The sequence below is a fragment of the Cygnus atratus genome, chromosome 6 (genome assembly GCF_013377495.2).
Source record: "Cygnus atratus isolate AKBS03 ecotype Queensland, Australia chromosome 6, CAtr_DNAZoo_HiC_assembly, whole genome shotgun sequence".
Taxonomy (NCBI): Eukaryota; Metazoa; Chordata; class Aves; order Anseriformes; family Anatidae; genus Cygnus; species Cygnus atratus.
Window position 1 is genome coordinate 14,420,539 of NC_066367.1, and position 20,448 is coordinate 14,440,986.

At 39.7% G+C, this 20,448-nt stretch overlaps 1 protein-coding gene across 9 annotated transcripts in view; it reads left to right on the plus strand.

Annotated features, from left to right (window-relative positions):
• Positions 1-20,448, plus strand: part of RAPH1 (Ras association (RalGDS/AF-6) and pleckstrin homology domains 1) — an 89,250-nt gene that overhangs the window by 47,155 nt on the left and 21,647 nt on the right. For 5 of the 9 annotated variants that reach the window (XM_035571792.2, XM_050711718.1, XM_035571786.2 and 2 more), the window contains exon 5: positions 16,720-16,794. The exons of the other annotated variants lie outside the window; for them this stretch is intronic. In XM_035571792.2, the coding sequence (XP_035427685.1) occupies positions 16,720-16,794 (75 nt within the window). The remainder of the gene's footprint in view (positions 1-16,719; positions 16,795-20,448) is intronic. 9 annotated transcript variants of the gene reach the window in all.

Below are 20,448 nucleotides of genomic sequence, written 5' to 3' on the forward strand. Positions count from 1 at the left end.
ACACATCAAGGTCACACTTTTAAATTCAAATCTTTATTTGAAATAGTGAAAAATAAGTGATTTACATTTACAGCCTAGGTAAACTTTTTTTTCTTAAAAACTGGTGATCAATTTTTGTTTAATTGGAGATTTGTATTGAGTGAAGCAAAACAACAGTAGATAGAAATGTGTCCTTTTCTCTTTAGAAAGTTAAAATGCAAACCTTTGCATTATTGCTGTGGGTCTAAGAGCTGGAGCCCAGTCCGTGACTGTTATTGATTTTTATATTGCTGTCCATTTTTCAGTCGCCTTCTGTGATATGATAAGACTGACTTTTCTTCTGGATCCGTGGCTGTTAGTCATGTGGATATCTCTTTTAATGCCTAATATTCTACAATAATGCATTTTTATCTCTCCTAAGGCAGAAATTATTTTTTACTTGAATTACTTTTTCCTTATGCCATGCAAATTGCAGAAGAGTTTGAAACTTATTCACTTCTTAAAAATGCAAGATGTGGCAGTTGATTTTGCAGGTATCACTCCAGATCTCAGCCTCTTACTTCAGGAGTGATATGCTGAGGCATCAGTAAGATTACCCTTCTAGTCTCACATTTTTCAGTTCTTTGCATGGCATTGGTAATCAACAAACCACCAGCTCCACTTAAGTGTCTTGGTGTCGTTGAGCCAACAGGCAGAACTCAAGAAGTAGTTTTGTCTTCACAAGAGGCTAATCCACGTTGCTGCATTACAGTTGCTTTCTGAGCAACTTTCTGAACCATTAACTGTGAGGCTCAGAACTGCCCCCCAAAGCATTTCTCACAGACATTTGAGAGCTGGCTTTGTAAACCCAGTGATTGCTTCTCATAAGAATGTGGCTATTGTTTCCCTGCTCAGATAAATTGATAAGACTGACTCCTTTAAAGGAGGTAATCAGAAAGTGTTGGTAATTTGAGAGCCAAATTCTGCTCTTTTCTTGAGAGCAGAAACCTTTGCAGTCATTAACAGTGCTGCTTTGTTTTACTCTGTCTGGTCTTTTTAATTTCGGTAGCCTGGGGAAAGTGTTCATCTCTGAGAAATTCTACCCAGGTTTACAAGATTGATATTTAACTATTCAATATTAACTCTGTTACTTGATGGGACTTCTCACTGTGAGTTGCTTTTTTCTCAACACTGATAAAAGGGCAAAATCAAATTGGTTTGGAGTTTTGACAGAGTTGGTGGTGGAGGTTGCTCAGTTAAATTCATCTTAAAAATAGGCAGAAACCCAAGACCTTGGTAGAATCACTGGGTTCAACAAAGGAGTCTTTTTCCTATTTCATTTAGTGCGTGAAAAGCTATTGTGCAGGGTTCTGTTAACCTTCATGTCCAGGTTCTGAACCAAAACACCTTTCCCTGGTAGGGCTGAATTCTGCTCTCCCACCCAGACAGTTGTCTCAGTGATTCTGTTTCTAGTGGAAGACATCACTCCGCCTGAGAGTAGTCTTTGGAGAAGACCTACTGCCAATGTAGGGGGGGAAAAAAACAGCAAAGACTTTTTCTTAAATTTAGAAATGGGAGAGGCTATTACTTCATGGCCTCAACAGATGTGTTTTGAATTTGTTTTTCCCATGTAGTGTTTTAAGTTAGCCCTTTTCTTTTTGCCTGCCTTCCTGGTGGCTGTCTGTACTTGAGCTGACCTTTAATTTTTTTTCCTTTTCTGCTATGGCTGTTATAAAAGAGGTCAGTGACTTGGCAGCTCTGCCCTTTTGAGTGATCCTCTGTCCTCTCCAGGCCGTATAGGGACTTAAAGAAGTCATCTTTTCTTCTGCAACTTAGTTTTGTTGGAATCACTAGAGGAAGAAAATAACATTAAGTAAGATAGAAGACTGTTCCAATAGGAGGAAATGCTTGCCTGAAAAGGGAAATCAAGTTTAGCAGTTAATAACTTCAGTATTCTACGTTAGAAAGTAATTCTGCAGTGTGTTTGAGTCCCCTTACCTGGAAATGTAGGGGAATGCTGTAAAAGAACAGCCATGCAGTTGGCACACTGAAGGTATGTATAGCCTAGTATGCTTTGACTAATCCTAGAGACAGATCTTACAGAAAGAGGCTGCAATTCATAGCCCCCCTCCCAGAATAGAAGGGTATGCCTTCCCTTTCCTGTCTCCCTTCCCCACCCACAGTCCTACATGATTTCATAGCCTCCTTTGCCCCACCTTTGGTGCTTACTGGTACTTAAACCAGAATTTCCTAGTTTTATTCTGGGGCTCATTCTGTGTTAGTTGGGTGAATTGCATGGGCTCAGGGGTTCTGATGTGTGCTAATGTACAGCAGGGAAATGCGTAGCCAAGAGCTGGAGACTGAAAGGGACAGTGGGAATACACTCACTAGTAGTAAAGAATTATTCAAATCTTCTTGCCTGAGCAACTGGACAGGCACTTCAGTGAGTTCCTCCTCTTCCTCCTAGCAAGTCTGCGCTGTAGAAACATAGTGGTGTGCAAGATGCTTGAGTATCGTGACAGATAGTTACTCTCAGTGGTGCTGTTTGCCAGGACAATCCTTCTTGAATTTGTCTCTGTGCTGTTTTCAGAAGAGTTGGCTGGAATTCTCTGACTTGCCTAAAATAATTATTTTATTTGTCTTAATGATTTGTTTAATTTTCTCCCTTTCTGAATGTCTTCTATGTTTGTAATTGTGTAACAAGAGGCATACACTTTAAATCTTAGTTTCTGCTTGTCAGATATTACTTGAATGTAGAGCTGAATGAGTGATGTAATAGTGTGAGTAAAGGAAGGGGAAGTGATGACCATGTGACTAACACATCCCCTTTACCCACCCATACTATCTGTTTCCTTGTTTCTGCCATCCAGAAGTTGTTTGTTTTCAGCAAGTTGTGGTAGAGCAAAAGGAGGAGAGAATACAGAACTGTGCTGATCACGCTTGTGTAGCTAGTTATGCCTGGTGGTGAAAGGGCCTATTCATGGACAGTCATTGTTACCGTCCCACATATGCTCAGTGAAGAGGTTGAAGATAAGTTTGAAGTCTGCCATCTGGTCTGGCACAGTACACTGTCCCCCCACTCCCCTCCCAACACGATGGAGTTCTTTTTGTATGTAACCCAGTTTGCGCAGCTGAGAGATCTTGACTTGCAGAGATAATCCATAATTTAGTGGGTAGTAATCTTAAAAATACTTTTTTGATTTTTTACTTAAATTCATTGTAGCTTTATACATTGTGTATGAGAACTGAAAATTATGATGGGGGACTACTAGTTCATTAAAACTACGGATTTTTTGCTTCACTTGGCAGAGAAGAAGGAACTGTAGAGTAAACTGTAATGTTTCTTTTGGGAAATGAAGGGAGCTTTGGGGGCCTGACAGTAATGGTTGTGATGCAAGCTGCGCATACATAGATAGATCTGCGTTGGCCAGAAACTCCTGTGGGACAAAGTAGAAAATTAAAAATGGGTGTAAGGAAAAAAAAATTAGTTCTACAGCAATTTTGCCTTTATTCTTACATGGTTTATTTTAGTTGCCACTAAGATAGTGATTGCTACACAAAGGAATACAGAAGCTTTTCTAACCATAACAAGGTATTGTAGGTCATGTTCTGTGTGTGATTACTAAATGTTACATTGCATGAAAATGCAATTATAAGTGTTCTTGTAGGCAGAGAAGGAAGTCCACAACACAGTCTTTGGTAGGTGACAGTGTCTTAAAATAGAGTTGGATTGCTGAACCTCATGTATAATTTGTAGGTGATTTAAAGAACAGTTGCGGTCTGTTTTAGTTCTTGGAGTAATGGGGCACTACTGGCTCTTGTCTTTGGGAGCCTGAGGTTTAAGTGGTCTTCCTTATGTTCCATGTTTAGTGTGGTTAGCAGACACTAAAGATGCTTGCCTCTGTGAGAATAGTCACCGATACACAACAAACAAGGAAGGGTTGATGTTGTTTTGGCATTTTGTTTGATTTTGTTATTTTTGTTTTGTTTCTTTTTCTTTTTTAAAGACAAAAAAAAATCTGCCAGTTCTATTATGTTGTTAGTTCTGTACACAAAAAGTGTATTGTGGAGTGTTTCTAGTTATCCTTTTTCTGAGCTGAAAATAGTCAATGGAAAGACTTGATTTGAAAAACAATTAGACTATCTCTTTCTCTTCTTTTTTTTTGCAGTTATTAATCACCAAGTGTTTTTATTAAGTCAACAGTAAAGGAAAATTGTGTATCTATCATTGAAGTGTTACTTTGGCTTCCAGTTTTGTTGGCGTAAGAAGTGTGAGCAGTCCAGTTTTCAGATGTTGTTGAAGTACATGTAAAGCGACTCTTCATTTGCCAGTTCTTTTGAGGCTTTCAAAATATCGTCTGACATAAACTTATGAGTTTATGAAATATAAGCAATGTTTTTGTGTTCTGGTAATCAAATATGCTTAGCTATTCATTTTGAAGTTTACGCATGACAGTAAAACAGTCTTCTTCCTATGATATGCTAGAACACAATGATTGTTAATATGCTTATCTCCACATCTGCAAAACTAGCACCTAATTTTTTCACATGCTTATGGAATCTGCAAAGAAAATGATGGTATGGGATTTTTATTTATTTATTGGTAAGAACTTCAGAATCCATAGGAAACGTTCTCAAAGTTTAACTTAATACATATGTGGTTGTAAAAATTGGGGCGTGTCAAGTTAAAATAAGTGAAAGGGAAATGAGAACCTAAACATTATCCTTGTGTTGTTAGATCTTGATTCTCTGATCCAATTGATTTCATAGCCACGAATTTAAAATTTGCCATGCAACTTTTTCCACATGGGAGGTGACTAATTAAAGTGTAGCAGGAAGTTGATTTGTGTAAAATGTGCAAGAATATACTTATCTGTTGAGCTTGCCATTCAAATTTGCCCGATACTGATGATTAAGCTTAAAAATGTCCTCCCTAGAAGGAATGGGAAAAGGGACAGTATGATACTTGTCTTACTTGACACAACTGTCTGGCAAAGCTGGTGTCCACACAAAAATTGCAGTTATGGTATATTTTGTTACCATTACCTGTGTGTTGTGGCTTAACCCTGGCAGGCAGTAAAGTACCACATGGCTGCTTGTTCACTCTCCCCAGGTTGGATGGGGGAGGGAATTGGAAAGGTAAAAGTGTGAGAACATGAACTAAGATAATTAACTAGATAAAGCAAAAGGTGCTTGCACAAGGAACTCATTCTCTACTTTGCATAGCAGGCAGGTTTTCCATTGCATCTGGGAAAGCAGGGACCATCCCATATAATGGTTTCTTGGGAAGACAAATGCCATCACTCCTAATGTCCACCCCTTCTTCCTTCTTTTCCCCAGCTTTTACGGCTGAGCACGATGCCATATGGCATGGAATATCTCTTTGGCCAGACTTGGCCAGCTGTCCTGGCTGTGTCCCCTCCCAGCTCCTGGTGCACCCTTCTTGCTGGCAGAGCAGCACGAGAGGTTGAAATGTCCTTGGGTCTGTATGAGCAGTGCTCTATAACAACTAAAATGTCAGTCTTATCAATACTATTTTCATTAAAAATACAAAGAATATTAACTCAATCCCAGCCAAAACTGTGGCACTGAAAACAAAAGGCATTGTATGTGCCTAAATGTTGTTCTTCCTGGCAGTTCTATGATGTTGGAGTCATCTGCAAACCACCAAACTGGCTGCCCCAAATCTGTCGATCTGCCAAGAAACTTCTGTGGTGTCACCTTAACTGTCTCCAGCAAAGTGGTACCTTATCAGTAAAATTTGCCTTCGGTGTTCTTGCCCTTTTTTCTATCATGTTATGGAGATCTGAAGCACTTGATTGCTAGTGTCCAAGTTTTCTAACTTTTTAAGATGAAGAAACACAATTCAAGCTTCACTGGTCTCCACTTTCTAGTCACAGAAGCATTTTGACTGTTACAGGAAGAGAATGTAAGCTGGTGGCAGCGCTAGTCAGTTGAGCAGGTATTCTCTTAAAATAGCTAGACTTCTGGGGAGAGGGGTGTACGTGTGCAGTTTTGATTGGTAACACTACAAATAAAACAGCTGCTCCTACTGATGGAAGCTGTCTGCAGTCCAGTGACTTTTTTTATCCTTTCACCTTCCTTCTGTATCTACCTCTTTACATGCATTGATTAGAGAAATCACTGTTAAAGACTTCCATCAGTTGTAGAAGATGGTTTGAATTGGGTACTGCCTAAATGACCACACTTTTAAATAAATCTCACTGAATTCATTCAGGTTCCACAGCATTTTAGAAATATTTTTGTGTTTATGATAGGATTTATTAAGAAAATAATCATAACATTGATACAGACAAGCTAAGAAAATGTTTTATCAGAGGCTGGGGAACTCTTGCTAGATTGATCTACAAGAGAATACTGTAGATCAATGACCAAGTATATCTAAGCAGCATACGTCTCAGAAGAAGCCACTAGACCTCAGTTTAGAAATGAAAATGCTTGCATTATGATTTCACCAAATTTTATCAAAAGTACTGGGGGGAGTTGTAGACTTCAGTTGCAGTTCGCAGTGAAGATATCACTGTACAAGTTGCAATTAATTAGTGGAGCTTTTAAAACTGAATTTACTTGTAGATATACCAGTCTACTTGAAACACAGATAAATTCTTTCACTTTTTTTCAACATATAATGAGATGAGAGAACAGATAGGACGTCTTTAGGAAATTTGGAACAGATGACAAAAATAGAGAACAAAGCAGCCCATTAAGGGACATTAAAATCTAAGAGGAGAAAGGAATTTATGCAGTTTACTTCAGTTGCATATACTGTTATATTATAAGATGAAAGCTAGGGTTTGTCAGGTTTGTAAGGGAATTTGAATCCAGAAAATGAGACTTCATGTTATGATCAAACAACTGAGAATTGGCCTTCTAGTTGTCAGTTTGTGCATTCTGGTTAGCAGTTAGGCAGTAATAGCATAATAATGGTTGCCCGTCGATAGAAGGACAAATCTTCAGTTATAGTTAACAAAACTTACTCTTAATCTTGGTTACATTTGCTTATTTTGGATATTTTGCTTAACCTCATGTTCTTACAAGTTGTAGATTTTAGACCAGCAGTATCAGTGTTTTTTTAAAGAATAAAGGTTTATTTTTTTTCCATACGTCCTATCTACTCCTAACTGAAAAGGTGAATCTGACTTTTAACTCCACAGTTGTGCATACCCATTCTCTTCTAGTGATGGAGTTCTTGATGATTTGATATCTACAGGCTTGTTGTTATTGTATGTGTTTTTGTTCTTTTCCCTTTTAGTCTTCCAGCTTAACTAAAGCATCTCTTTTTGGACAGGTCAGACAACTATTTTCCATGAAAGCTTTACTTATTTTTTTTCCTGCTATGCTTTTTCTTTTGGGAAAATTCCACTGCTTGAAACCTCATCCATGCAGACAAAATGTATTTATGATTTTTGTGTTTGGTTTTATGCTAATTTAGGTCTGTGTTTCTGCTGAGTTGAGCAGTCTTGCCCCACCTTGTGTTGGCTCTAGTGTTTGTGCAGCTGCCTAGTGATTCCAATAATTTTGTGGTCTTCCTGCAAAATAGTCCTCCCTGCTGTCCACGCAAGAGAGATCTGTGAACACATGGCTGGGGATTAGGATTGACTCTTTCCTGTGGCAGTTTTGCCTTAAATTTCTGTGTCCCAAGCAACTTGTGTTCAACAAAGAACTATCACAACCTAACCGTCTACTCTTTCTCTTGACCTGGGAGGCATGTGGACTAGCAAATAGTGCATCTTATGCACATGGTGCAGCAGCTTCTTAATTTGGAATGTCCACAGACATGTTTCTTAAACTGCATCAAGTTTCAGTAGGCTTGGACTGTAACAGCCAAAACTGGCATGAAGTTATAAGGGTCCATAGCAGTTAATAAATACTTGCTGTAAATTGGATTTTGTGAGTCCTGCTAGTTGTGTGTGGTTTTTTTTTTTTTTTTTTTAAAGAAGTTGCAGAACTGAATGCTTGGAGTTAGGAAATTCCAATTGCCTGCAGCGAAACGGAGTTGCACAAGTTCCAGGAGGGTTGGCCTCTTGGGAGCACAGAGTAATAGCTCTGGATTCTCACTTCCAGTGTCTGGCTCCAATATGCTCTGCAGCAGCCAGGCATTGCAGTTGTAAGAAAGCTGCTGTGTTCTCCCCTCATGGGCCCAAGCATTCTTGAACTTGACCAATCTTTTGTTCAAGGATAGTTGTTTGCAGCCCATTTGAAAGGCTGGGCAGTGCTGTGTGACAAGATGTAGCCTTGAGGTTTTTAGTTGTGGTGGTCTAGACTTCAGTGAGGCTTTGTGGACTACAGTTTTAATTCTGAAGGCTCCTGCTCAGGCAAATTTGGGTAACTTCCAGCAGAGAAGAGACAGTATGTGAGGCTGTCCCTGTCAATAAACTGTTTCGTGGTCAGGCATACAGAAGTATTAAAGCCTTAAAACTACCTTTATTTTGAATAAATGACTAGTAATAATTCTATAACAGAAATTTGTCATAAAATTTCTTAGTGGTTATAGTTCAGAAACTTTTTTATAAGCAACTGAAAATACATCTTGTATATAGAAATATCAGGCAGCCGTTATCTAACGGTGCCACTTCAGTTTCTAAGTGGCATAGGTGTATTCCTTTTCTGAGGTCTTGATAAGAATAAACTGTAACCCCTTTTGCATTTTTCATCTGTCAAAACCTGTGTAACTCAGTAACCAAAATTAATATGCCTGAAATAAATACTTCTGTACCTTTGAGGAAGAGGAGCAAGCATTGGATGGCACACTGAACGGAAACCTTTAGGCACTGCTTTTTAGTAGTTCAATTTTTGGTACTTCAAAATGTTCAATTTTTGGTACTTCACACTTAAAAGCATGTCAGTGTCATGACTGATCAATGATTAGGGAAATAGAGAAATACTTTCTCTGGATTTCTTTTTAAAATAATTTGCAATATGAGAGTGCTCAGTTCTGGAATAGTATGTCCAGCTGAAAGTAAGATTAATCTGTATCCACTTTTTTTCTTGTTATACTTAGTAATTGTCACCAAAGTGTATTTGTGTTACTGGTATGAAGGAACTGATGTGGAAATTACATGAACTTGTATGAAGTGACAGTTTCGTTGTTGGTTTTTTGGTAGTATTTAGAGAATTTAACTTTCATTTGTTGACTTAATGAGCAATTGGCTGTGCAAAGAGAATGCTACCTGAGTTTGTTTTTTGCTGAGTATGCCTACAGATGTTTCACTTCAGTGCTTTTACTTAAGTTAGTGACTGTTCCCCTCTCATTGTTGTTGAGAACATAATCATGTCCTATTTCCGTTCCCTTCCAATAGGAGCAGAAAACCAGAATTTCTTCTTGTCTTTAAGTCATTGATCATTTATACATACAAAATTGGGATAAGGGACACTGCAACTTTTTAATGTTGTTTTGTTTCTTTTGCTTCCATTAATTGTTGTTACTGCTTTTTTCTTCCTTCTGATTGAGAATAAACCATTTCTTTCCTCTCTGTCCTATTTCCTTTTCCTTTTTCATCCTTTCCTCTGTGTTTTCCTGCATTTTTACTCTGTTTTTATGGGACATTTCATCAATCAGTTCAAGCATCCTGTTAATTTTACAGAAGAGGAGGCTGAACTGATTTCTGTAAGTTACTATCACATGTATATATGGTTTCTGTTTATGTCAGTAGTTGAATCCATTTGCCTGAAAAGTCACTAATGTGATTTCAATTTGAATCCATTGGTATCCCAGCAGTGCAGTAAGGTAACCGTATACATCATTAAAGTTATGCTTCTCAGTCTTAAGTTGATAATTATCTGTTTTCTAGTTATTAATTGGGGAAGCCTACTTGAAATACACTTAGCACATGTAACAATTTTTATTTCTTTTGAAGTGTAATTGCTCTTGACAGTCCATTGCAAAGGAAGGCAGAAAATGCAATCTTTCAAATCAGATGTTCATCATTTTATGTTTTATGTTCTTATATGTTATACATGAAAACAATCTCAAAGGATATGCGAAGAAAAATTTTGGTTCTTCCTTTCTCTCTTTGGCCCCTTTGGGACAAAGTTTAAAAAATATATATGTATATAAATAAAAAGATATTTAATTATTGAGTTCTCTTTTGAAAATAGACATCAGCTTAAACAATTAGAATATACTAAAGAGTTCAACATATTGATGTAGGCAAAAGCTATAGTAATTAACTTTTCAAGAAACCTTTGAAAGCATGTAGTTTTGTCAGACACTGCTTACTGCATTTCTCTGTTTTCTTGTGAACAGACATAGGCTTTTTAAAAAGGTTTTGAGTTTCTCAGCTGTCATTAATTAACTCCAAAATAATGGCACAAGAGTGCCACCAGCTGGTTTAACTACATGTTATGAGTTAATGTTAAATTGTTAGATTTGCAAGAAATGTGGCAAGATACTTAACGAGACCCTCAGGACTTGTGTAGAAAGTCTGTTTAGTATGTACCGAGGTAAGTTACTCTGTTGTATAGACCTTGAGTGAATGATGTCTGAACCTACAGGTAATATTTAACCAGGAAGAAGTCTTTCTGTTTAATATACTTAAATCATTAGAACAGTAAGATAAGATACCATGGAAGACTGGGTGGGAATTGCAAGAAAAAGATGACCTGACAGTTTTTGTTCACTATTTGTAAAAGTGGCAGTGTAAAAAAACACACTTAACACCATTCATAGTGTATTTTACTGTTTTCAATCCCTACGTACATGTATTGTGAGCTCCTACCGTAAAGTTACAGGAATTACAGAATCAAGAGACCTCCAAGATCACCCAGTCCAACCTCTGACCTAACACTAACAAGTCCTTCACTAAACCACATCACTAAGCTCAACACCTAAATGTCTTTTAAAGACCTCCAGGGATTGTGACTCAACCACTTCCCTGGGCAGCCTATTCCAGTGCCTAACAACCCTTTCAGTAAAGAAATTCTTCCTAATATCCAACCTAAACCTCCCCTGGCACAACTTTAGCCCATTCCCCCTCGTCCTGTCACCAGGCACGTGGGAGAATAGACCAACCCCTACCTCGCTACAGCCTCCTTTAAGGTACCTGTAGAGAGTGATAAGGTCTCCCCTGAGCCTCCTCTTCTCCAGGCTGAACAATCCCAGCTCCCTCAGCCGCTCCTCATAAGACTTGTTCTCCAGAACCCTCACCAGCTTCGTTGCCCTTCTCTGGACTCTCTCGAGCACCTCGACGTCCTTCTTGTAGCGAGGGGCCCAAAACTGAACACAGTACTCGAGGTGCGGCCTCACCAGAGCCGAGTACAGGGGGACAATCACTTCCCTAGCCCTGCTGGCCACACTGCTTCTTATACAAGCCAGGATGCTGTTGGCTGCCTTGGCCGCCTGAGCACACTGCTGGCTCATATTCAGCCGACTATCAACCAGTGCTCCCAGGTCCTTCTCGGCCAGGCAGCTTTCCAACCACTCATCTCCCAGCCTGTAGCGCTGCTTGGGGTTGTTACGCCCCAGATGCAGGACCCGGCACTTGGCCTTGTTGAACTTCATACAGCTGGCCTCAGCCCATCGGTCCAGCCTATCCAGATCCTCCTGCAGAGCCTTCCAACCCTCGAGCAGATCAACACACGCACCTAACTTGGTGTTGTCTGCAAACTTGCTTAGGGTGCACTGGACGCCCTCATACAGATCATCGATAAAGATATTGAAGAGGACCGGCCCCAGTACTGAGCCCTGGTGGACGCCACTAGTGACCGGCCTCCAACTGGATTTGGCTCCATTCACCACAACTCTTTGGGCCTGGCTATCCAGCCAGTTTTTAACCCAACGAAGCGTACGCCAGTCCAAGCCACGAGCAGCCAGTTTTTGAGGAGAATGTTGTGGGAAACGGTGTCAAAAGCCTTACTGAAGTCAAGGTAGATCACATCCACAGCCTTTCCCTCATCCACTAAGCGTGTCACTTTGTCATAGAAGGAGGTGCCGTGTGATGACACTCAAGATTAATCTGCTCCATGCGCTTCCCTGGCACTGAGGTCAAACTAACAGGCCTATAGTTCCCTGGGTCTACCCTCTGACCCTTCTTGTAGATGGGCGTCACATTTGCTAGCTGCCAGTTGACTGGGACCTCCCCTGATAGCCAGGACTGCCGATAAATGATGGAAAGCGGCTTAGCCAGCTCCTCCGCCAGTTCTTTCAGTACCCTCGGGTGGATCCCATCCGGCCCCATTGACTTGCGTACATCCAGATGCTGTAGCAGGTCGCCAACCATTTCCTCATGGATAGTGAGGGCCACATCCTGCTCCCCATCCCCTTCCACCAGCTCAGGGTACTGGGTATCCAGAGAACAACTGGTTTTGCCACTAAAGACTGAGGCAAAGAAGGCATTAAGCACCTCAGCTTTTGTCCTCATCCCTTGTAACTAAGTTTCCCCCCGCATCCAGTAAAGAATGGAGATTCTCCTTAGTCCTCCTTTTGGTGTTGATATATTTGTAAAAACATTTTTTATCTTTAACAGCAGTAGCCAGATTGAGCTCCAGATGAGCTTTGGCCCTTCTAATTTTGTCCCTGCACAGCCTCGCAACAGCCTTATAGTCCTCGTGAGTGGCCTGCCCTCTTTTCCAAAGATTATAAACCCTCTTTTTTCTCCTAAGCTTGAGCCACAACTCTCTGTTCAGCCAGGCTGGTCTTCTTCCACGCCGGCTTGTCTTTGGGCACGTGGGAAGAGACTGCTCCTGAGTCATTAAGATTTCCTTCTTGAAGAGTGCCCAGCCTTCCTGGACTCCTATGCCCTTCAGAACCACCTCCCAAGGGACTCTGCCAACCAGTGTCCTGAACAGCTCAACGTCAGCCCTCCGGAAGTCTAAGACAGCGGTTTTACTGGTCCCCTTCCTTGCTTCTCTAAGAATAGAGAATTCTACCATTTCATGGTCACTCTGCCCAAGACAGCTCCCAACCGCCACATCTCCCACCAGTCCGTCACTGTTTGTGAACAGAAGGTCTAGCGGGGCACCTCCCCTGGTAGGCTCTCTAACCAGCTGCGTCAGGAAGCTATCTTCCATGCTCTCCAGAAACCTCCTAGACTGCTTTCTCTGGGCTGTGTTGTGCTTCCAGGATATGTCTGGGATAGACACAACAATTAGATACAACTCTGGCTCTTAAATGAGGTTGACTCTTTTTAGATTTGTCTGAACTGAATGATGATCAGATGTGTAATAAGAAGATGGATCGGTGTCTGATATGAATGTGCTTGTCAACTTTTTGCAGAAATCTGCAAAGAAAACTGAAGAAATGAATCAATGAGTAAATATATATAGCACGTTACTAACAAAGTGATGGCCTGCTGCACTTGCAAGATGGGCTGTATAGCTTGCATCCTTCAGAAGCTAACTGGACAGCTTAGTTTATCACAGTTCCTAAAAATGTCTTTACTTCTTAAAATCCACCCATTAGTTACTCTCTGCAGGAAATAATTCTAATACGCTAAATTTAGTGTTAACTTAGAGGTTGTTGTTGTTGAAACTGTCTTTCATTATGAGACCTCAGAACTTCAAGAATTAAAACAACCAACTGAACTTTTCAAAAAAGGAATCAAAAGGATAACTGGGGAAAAAATCTTGAGCTTTGGCCATGCAGAGGATTACTTTATGGCTCCAAGTAATTATATTCTGAAAATCTGAAAAGTACATTCATGTCCTGGTGGTCCATCTGTTCTAGCAAACATCCTTTTTGTAGTTCTCTCTCTGCTTTTTGCCACTAACAGCCTTAGTGGTGATAGTTTCACCAGCGTGGAAAGTAAAACTACATGTACTTAGAAGGAACTTGGCTTTCAGGTAAGATGCGAGAGTGGAATAGGGAGAAACCTATGTTAAATTGATTAAAATAGTGTTTTTTCCCTTGTTTAATGCTGAGATACTTACAAGCAGAGGCATAAAAGTTATATTTGAACACACTTATTCATGCTTCTAGAGTCCCCGATGAGGATAAAAAGTATTTCAACATTGGAAAACTTTGTGGTTTAAGCAGCTACTTATCTTTTAGGGGAAGTTTTGTGTGGAGTTCTCTGAAGACACAAGGAAATGCAGTATTCAACACCTGGTTCATAAACTTGTAGAATTTAGGCCTGAAGATAATGAATGCTACATTTCTGCCTTCAAACAAAGACAATTTTTAAAATAATTTATGTCCAGTTACTGGATGAAGTGATTTTTCTCTCTGGGTTTATGCATATTTGTAGTTATGTGCACGTAGTTGTTTAGCTGAGCTGTAATTCTTGAGAACTCAGGCTTTCTTGTTGCTTTACTACTTCAGCTCATTCTAACTTTTGGGTATCTGCAGTACTGCAGGATGTTTTGCACAGTAGTAAGGAGCCACTGTCGAGAGACATATGGCAAAGAACTGTTGCTTTCCTGCTTCTAGACATGTCTCTCCAGCTCCAATTCACATAGGTATTTTGAGAAGTAATGTTGTGATGGTATTTTACTGGCCGACACCTGTTCTCATGAAATACCATTTCTCTTAATTTCCAAAGTAACTTTCTTCTGGTTATCTGTTTTCATGTTTTGCTGCAAGTCTGGCAAACAGTGTTAGCATAGAATAAAAGCTCCTTAGCAGAGAAATGTCCCACTGTACTGCAATGCAAGATGGCAGCAGCTAAAATGAGCAATGATAGGAAGAGGGTTGAATAATCTCCCTTAAGCTTCTCTTTCAGAGAAATATTCTCTAGGGAATGGTATTTTCTTTAAAGAGAGATTCCTTGGGCTAAACCCTAATAAAGAGGCTATGAATGTACATTGTAATTTTTTTTTTTTTTTACCCTCAGAGCTCCATTCACCAAGAAAGTGATGTATCTTTATCGGAATCTACAATGTCTGACAAAGTCTGTCCAGAAACTCTTTAAAATAATTCCTTGAACTTGTCCTTGTTTTTTTAGTTTATATTTTTGAGCTGTGGATTGAGCCAACCAGTTTGTTCTGGAAGTTCTGTGGTAACCTTCTGGAAGTTCTGGGGTAATGCGTTGCAATGAGACAATTCTAGAGGATGTGTGAAGTTACAGTTTCTGTGTAGAAAGGAATACTATTCAGAGTGAAGATGCATGTAGCAGAAATCATTTTTAAAGAGAGGGAAAAAAAAGAGGATGGGTCTGCCTTCAAGTTAAGCAAAGCTGTATTTATCTACCATCAATGTTAGTGTCACCTCAGGCTGAGTAAATGAGCTGTTCTTTAAATGCAGTCTTTCTTAAGAAACATTGAAGTCAAAATGATATGATTGTGTGTTAGGAAGCCTATTTTTGAGAGTTCTGAATTACTGTAATCAACGTGCAAGGTCTTTTAATCATGGCAGGTCCTACATCACAAATCTCTGTGTGAGGTGTGAAAAATTTGTCACTAGGCAGCAGTGCTGTGCTTCTGAAACATTTGATGTAGACACGTGGTAATTAATTTGCAGGCAAAAAAATCTTCGTTCAGTTTGCATCATATACTGAGTCTATGCTAGTGGCTAAGTACCAGTTGGAGTTTGGGCTGGAGCCTAGGTTTTACTTCAGATGCTGTGTACAGTCTCTTCTGAGCTGTAACTTTTAAGGTGTGCTAGTGACCCTTAAATTACTCATCACAGAATGTGGCACTCATATCAAGTAAAATCCCCTTGCAGGGACTTCATGCACCAAACTATTTGATATTGCCTTGCATGAAATTGTAGACATGGTCTCCTCAACTTTTTCAGGAGGCTATTGCCTGTTGTGGCTCTGAAGAAGACACAGTGATGCTATGCAGCATTTGGCTTTTAATTATTGCAAAAAGAATATGGTAGTCTGCCTGTTTGTTGTACCTTGTTCTACATAGGGTAAAACTAATCAGCACAAATAACAGCTGGGACAGATGCAGCCACAAGGGGTGAAATTTGCAGTATAGTGATGGTACATGAGACATATTCAATGTTCTTGCTTAGTGCCATAGTATTACTATAATTTCCTTAGCAGACTTGTGACTAGGCAGTTCTGCAGACTGCTGTGGGATGACTGTTTTGTTGTTCCTCTGTAGCAGATGCTGCAGATTGCTCTAACTCTGTCATTAATTGATTTTTACTGTTTGAGAATCATCCTCACGGGTTGCTGCTAGTTTTGCTCCTCCTTTTTGAACAGACTAAATATTTTCTGCTAATTTTTATTCTGAGAGGAATCTGGGGATTTGCTCCCAACTTCTTGGATTACATAATTGGAACTGCAAGACAAGAGAAACATAGGTATTTTTTATTTTTTTTTTTACAAAAACAAAGCTTAATTGTAAGCCAGGTTTAGATTACTACTATTATAGTAACATATTTTTTTCGTTAACTGCAGCAGCCAGTATAGAAAATATGAAACCAGTTTCTTTCCTCCATGGTCATTTAGTGGATTCATTTTTGCAGCAGAAGCAGAATGTTCAGTTTTAGAACACTAGACAGGATTTTTTTAAGTATTATAAGTGGATGTTTTCTGTTATAGTTGTAAATGTCTTTAAAAATAAGTTCTCTTGCAGAAAAGAAACCAGTAGCAGGTAAGCAACTTCTTAATTCTATTGTGTGACCTCATGTACAGGGGAAGGTTAAACTTATGTCCTCTATTAGCACAACTGCTGTTACACTAATCTGTTAGGCTTGCAGTATTTGGGAATGTTCACATTTTTATGGGAGGGAAATAAACTGAGGATGCAAGGTGTTTTTTTCCTTAAACTCTGCTTATCTTCTATAGTCAATACACTATAAAATTACTGACTTCTTTTGACTTATGTTCTTTCTCTTTCTTTCTGCACAAGCACTCCTATTTGGACAGGGAAACCTCCCTCCTTCTCCGAAACATTGCAGGAAAGCCTTCTCACTTGCTGACCAAGGTGATGCTTCTTCTTTCCACCTGCATGTGACTATTTCTATGTAGAAAAAATGCTTTTGCTGTATGCTATACTCCTGCCACCCCTGCCCTTTCCAGGAACTTTTGCATTTACTTTTACATGATTTTCATGATTGTCAAACGTGCTTTTAAAGACTGTATTTTGTTTGTTTCTGCAGATTTATCAGTGTTCAAGTTCTTGACAAGTACTTAATAGCTATGTCAGCAGGTAAAAATGCATTAACTAAAAAGGAAAAGTAGTGACCTAGAGGTTTTGTTACTCTTCCCACTCTCTACTTTAAGAAAATAGAGCCACAACTGTGGAAAATATGTAGGAGCATTCAGTGCTGTTGAAAGGCAGTAGTATCCTTAAAATAAGTTTACTTGCTAGATGACGAGAAACTGTAGCAAGTAATGGGACTTTTTTTCATTTTGAGTACTGTCTTGATATAATGTGGGCACAACACCGTAGTAAGAGAGAGAGCCGGGTATGGACAAAGCCTGATTACAGATAAATTTTCCTTACAGGTCAATAATGGACTAAGAGGCCATGAATTGCCATTCACTTTCTCTGGTTCAGTTTAAAAATTGTAATTTCCATACATATTTCCCTTTCTAGAGTAGGAGAGATGGAGCAAGCAATAAATTTCCCAGACACACACACAGAAAAAAAAAGTGATGGGATAAAGACGTATACATGCAGCTTCAGACTGGTGAGAAACCTGTTTAATATCTGAGGTGTCAGATAAGTCTGATGCTACTTACATACTGCAAACCACTCCTTGGTTATTTTTCTGAAAGAGACACCATGGATGAAAAACCTCAGGCAAGACTGAATTTGCCAAGGTACATTTTGTCACTTCAAAACAATAATGTTTAAGTAGTCTGTATTTTTCTTAAATACGTTAACATTTTTCTCAAAATGCTCAGCATGCATCTTGACAGCAAACTTCGGCTCTTTTCGGCTCTCTTCTAGAGGAATATAAACAACAGACAAAAACAAGTAATTTTTTTGTTTTGTAACTGTTTCTCCTTGTTGTGGTTTAACCTGGCCGGCAGCTAAACACCACACAGCTGTTCGCTCACCCTCCCCTCTCCCTCTCTGGGATGGGGGAGGGAAACAGGAAAGTGAAGCCTGTGAGTTGAGATAAAGACAGTTTATTAAGACAGGAAAATAATAACAATAATGATAATAATAATGATAATAGTACTACTACTAATAATGTGTACGAACCAAGTGATGCACAATGCAATTGCTCGCCACCTGCTGACCGATGCCCAGCCTATCCCCGAGCAGCCGCCCCCCCACCCCGGCTAGCCACCCCTATATATTGTTCAGCATGACGTCAGATGGTATGGAATACCCCTTTGGCCAGTTTGGGTCAGCTGTCCTGGGTCTGTCCCCTCCCAGCTCCTGCTGCACCCCCAGCCTGCTCGCTAGCAGGACAGAGCGAGAAGCTGAAAAATCCTTGGCTTGGTGTAAGCACTGCTCTGCAACAATTAAAACATCAGCATGTTATCAGCACTCTTCTCATCCTAATCCAAAACATAGCATCCTACCGGCTACTAGGAGGAAAATTAACTCTGTCCTAACTGAAACTAGAACACTCCTGAACTTCAAGTCTGTCACTTTCCCCTCACACCTGTCAGCACCCCCTACCCCAAGTAACAAAGCAAACAGCCACCAAACCAGCAAATCTTGCTTGGTTGCCAATGGATTAACAGATTAACAATGGCTGTGGCACAAACAAACTATAATACTCTTTCATCTCCATGTGTCATCATATCCTCCTTTCCCAGTTATACTGGATGAGTGGTGGTTACCACATGGTTACACCCATGTCACCAACAAAGATGTTAAATAATACTTGTTCCAATACAGAACCCTAAGGGACACTACTTATCTGGTCTCCACATGGACGTTGAACCATGGACCGCAAATCTTTGAATGTGAGCATCCAGCCAATTCTTTATCCATCGGGGGGTCCATCTGTCAAGTCCGTGTCCGTGAGTTTCACAGGGAAGGATGTCGTACAGGACAGTATCAAGTGCTTTGCACAAGTCCAGGCAGATGACAATCAGTTGTTGCTCCCTAATCCACCAATGCTGTAGCCCCATCATAGAAGGCCATCAGATTTGTCAGGCATGATTTGCCCCTGGTGAAGCTGTGCTGGCTGTCATTTATCACCTGTTTTCCATGTGCCTTAGCGTAATTTCCAGGAGTATCTACTCCACAATTTTACCAGGTATGCTGGTAAGACTGACTGGCCGGTAGTTCCCCAGGTCTTCTTTTTTTCCCTTGATAAAAATGGGGGTTATATTTCCCCTCTTCTAGTCAATGGGAACTTCATTGGACTGCCACAACTTCTCAAACATGATGGATAGTAGCTTACGAATTTCATCTGACGGTTCCCTTGGGACCCTCAGATGCATCTCAGTTAAGTCCATGTTGCTGCTGGCTTAGATCCCTTCAACTTGTTGTAACGTTAAATAAGCCCCAGTATGAGAGAAGCAGTCCCAAGAAATTGGGCTTTTCCTTGTATTTGTAGTTAGGTGTTAGATGAGTTAAAACTGTATAATCATACTGCAGCTCTATTGCTGGTGTCTCTCACTTGTCAAATAGTGTATTTCTTACTATTTTATTGTTTCTTGTATGCTTCCTCTTCTTTGATCTACCCCTTATATTCAGTGTAGAGAGAATTTGGGGGAACGATAAATGCCTGTTTTGTCCTCTGATGTAACTACTTTTAAAAAATTCTAGTCATGGACTAGGTTTCTGTTGCATTAGAGCTACGCACAGACACAGATCCTGTTGCAGCAGAGGGCAGATCACAGCACAAAAAATGACCTATTCAGTGTGGTAGTCTCTTCATTTTTAAATGTAGTTCTGTGCTTTATTGTTCACAGCGTTCATCCACCTGTCCATTTTGTTTTGGAAAAAGAAGTGAATATACATCAATGAAGTAACTTACTGGATATTGAAAATAAAGCAGCATGTTAAAGCTTCAAGTTTGTTTGGAGTTAAGCCATCAGATGAATACTGAAAACTAAGCTTTTTGATTTCATGTTTCTAATCTCTTATGGCTGTGAGATACAGAGCACATGCAAATAATTTTGAGAGAGTAGTCAGGGCTCAAATTTATCTTAATTTAGGACATGCAAGTAAGAAATAGAAATGTGATGTGGAATTTCAAAGTTACCAGTTCTTCTATCATTCTGATGCATATGAAGGTTAGACTACATTCAGGAAGCCAGATGGTGATTTAGTGATGTAATGCTTCAGCTATGAATGTCAGCATCTGGAGAAAACATAAGGTTTCACATTATGCCTTTATTTCACAAATATTTAGTACTTCATTCTTTTGCTGACCCAAAAGGCAAATACGCTTCTTCCAAATGTTGTTTCCCCTGTTTTTTTTTTTATATTTTGGTTACTACACAATGAAATCTCTCCAAACCTTAGAATAAATCAGCTGTGAAGTTGGCTTCATGCATCTTGGGCCAGTCTGATTCAGATGTGCTCATTCTTGAATGAACCATCTGTGTGACTGAAATCCTTTGTGACGTGTTTTTTTGCCTTCTTTTTCTTCCTTCATCACTACTGGTTTTGTTGCATGTTGTTGGGGCAATTTATCAGGGAGACAGTAGAACATAAGTC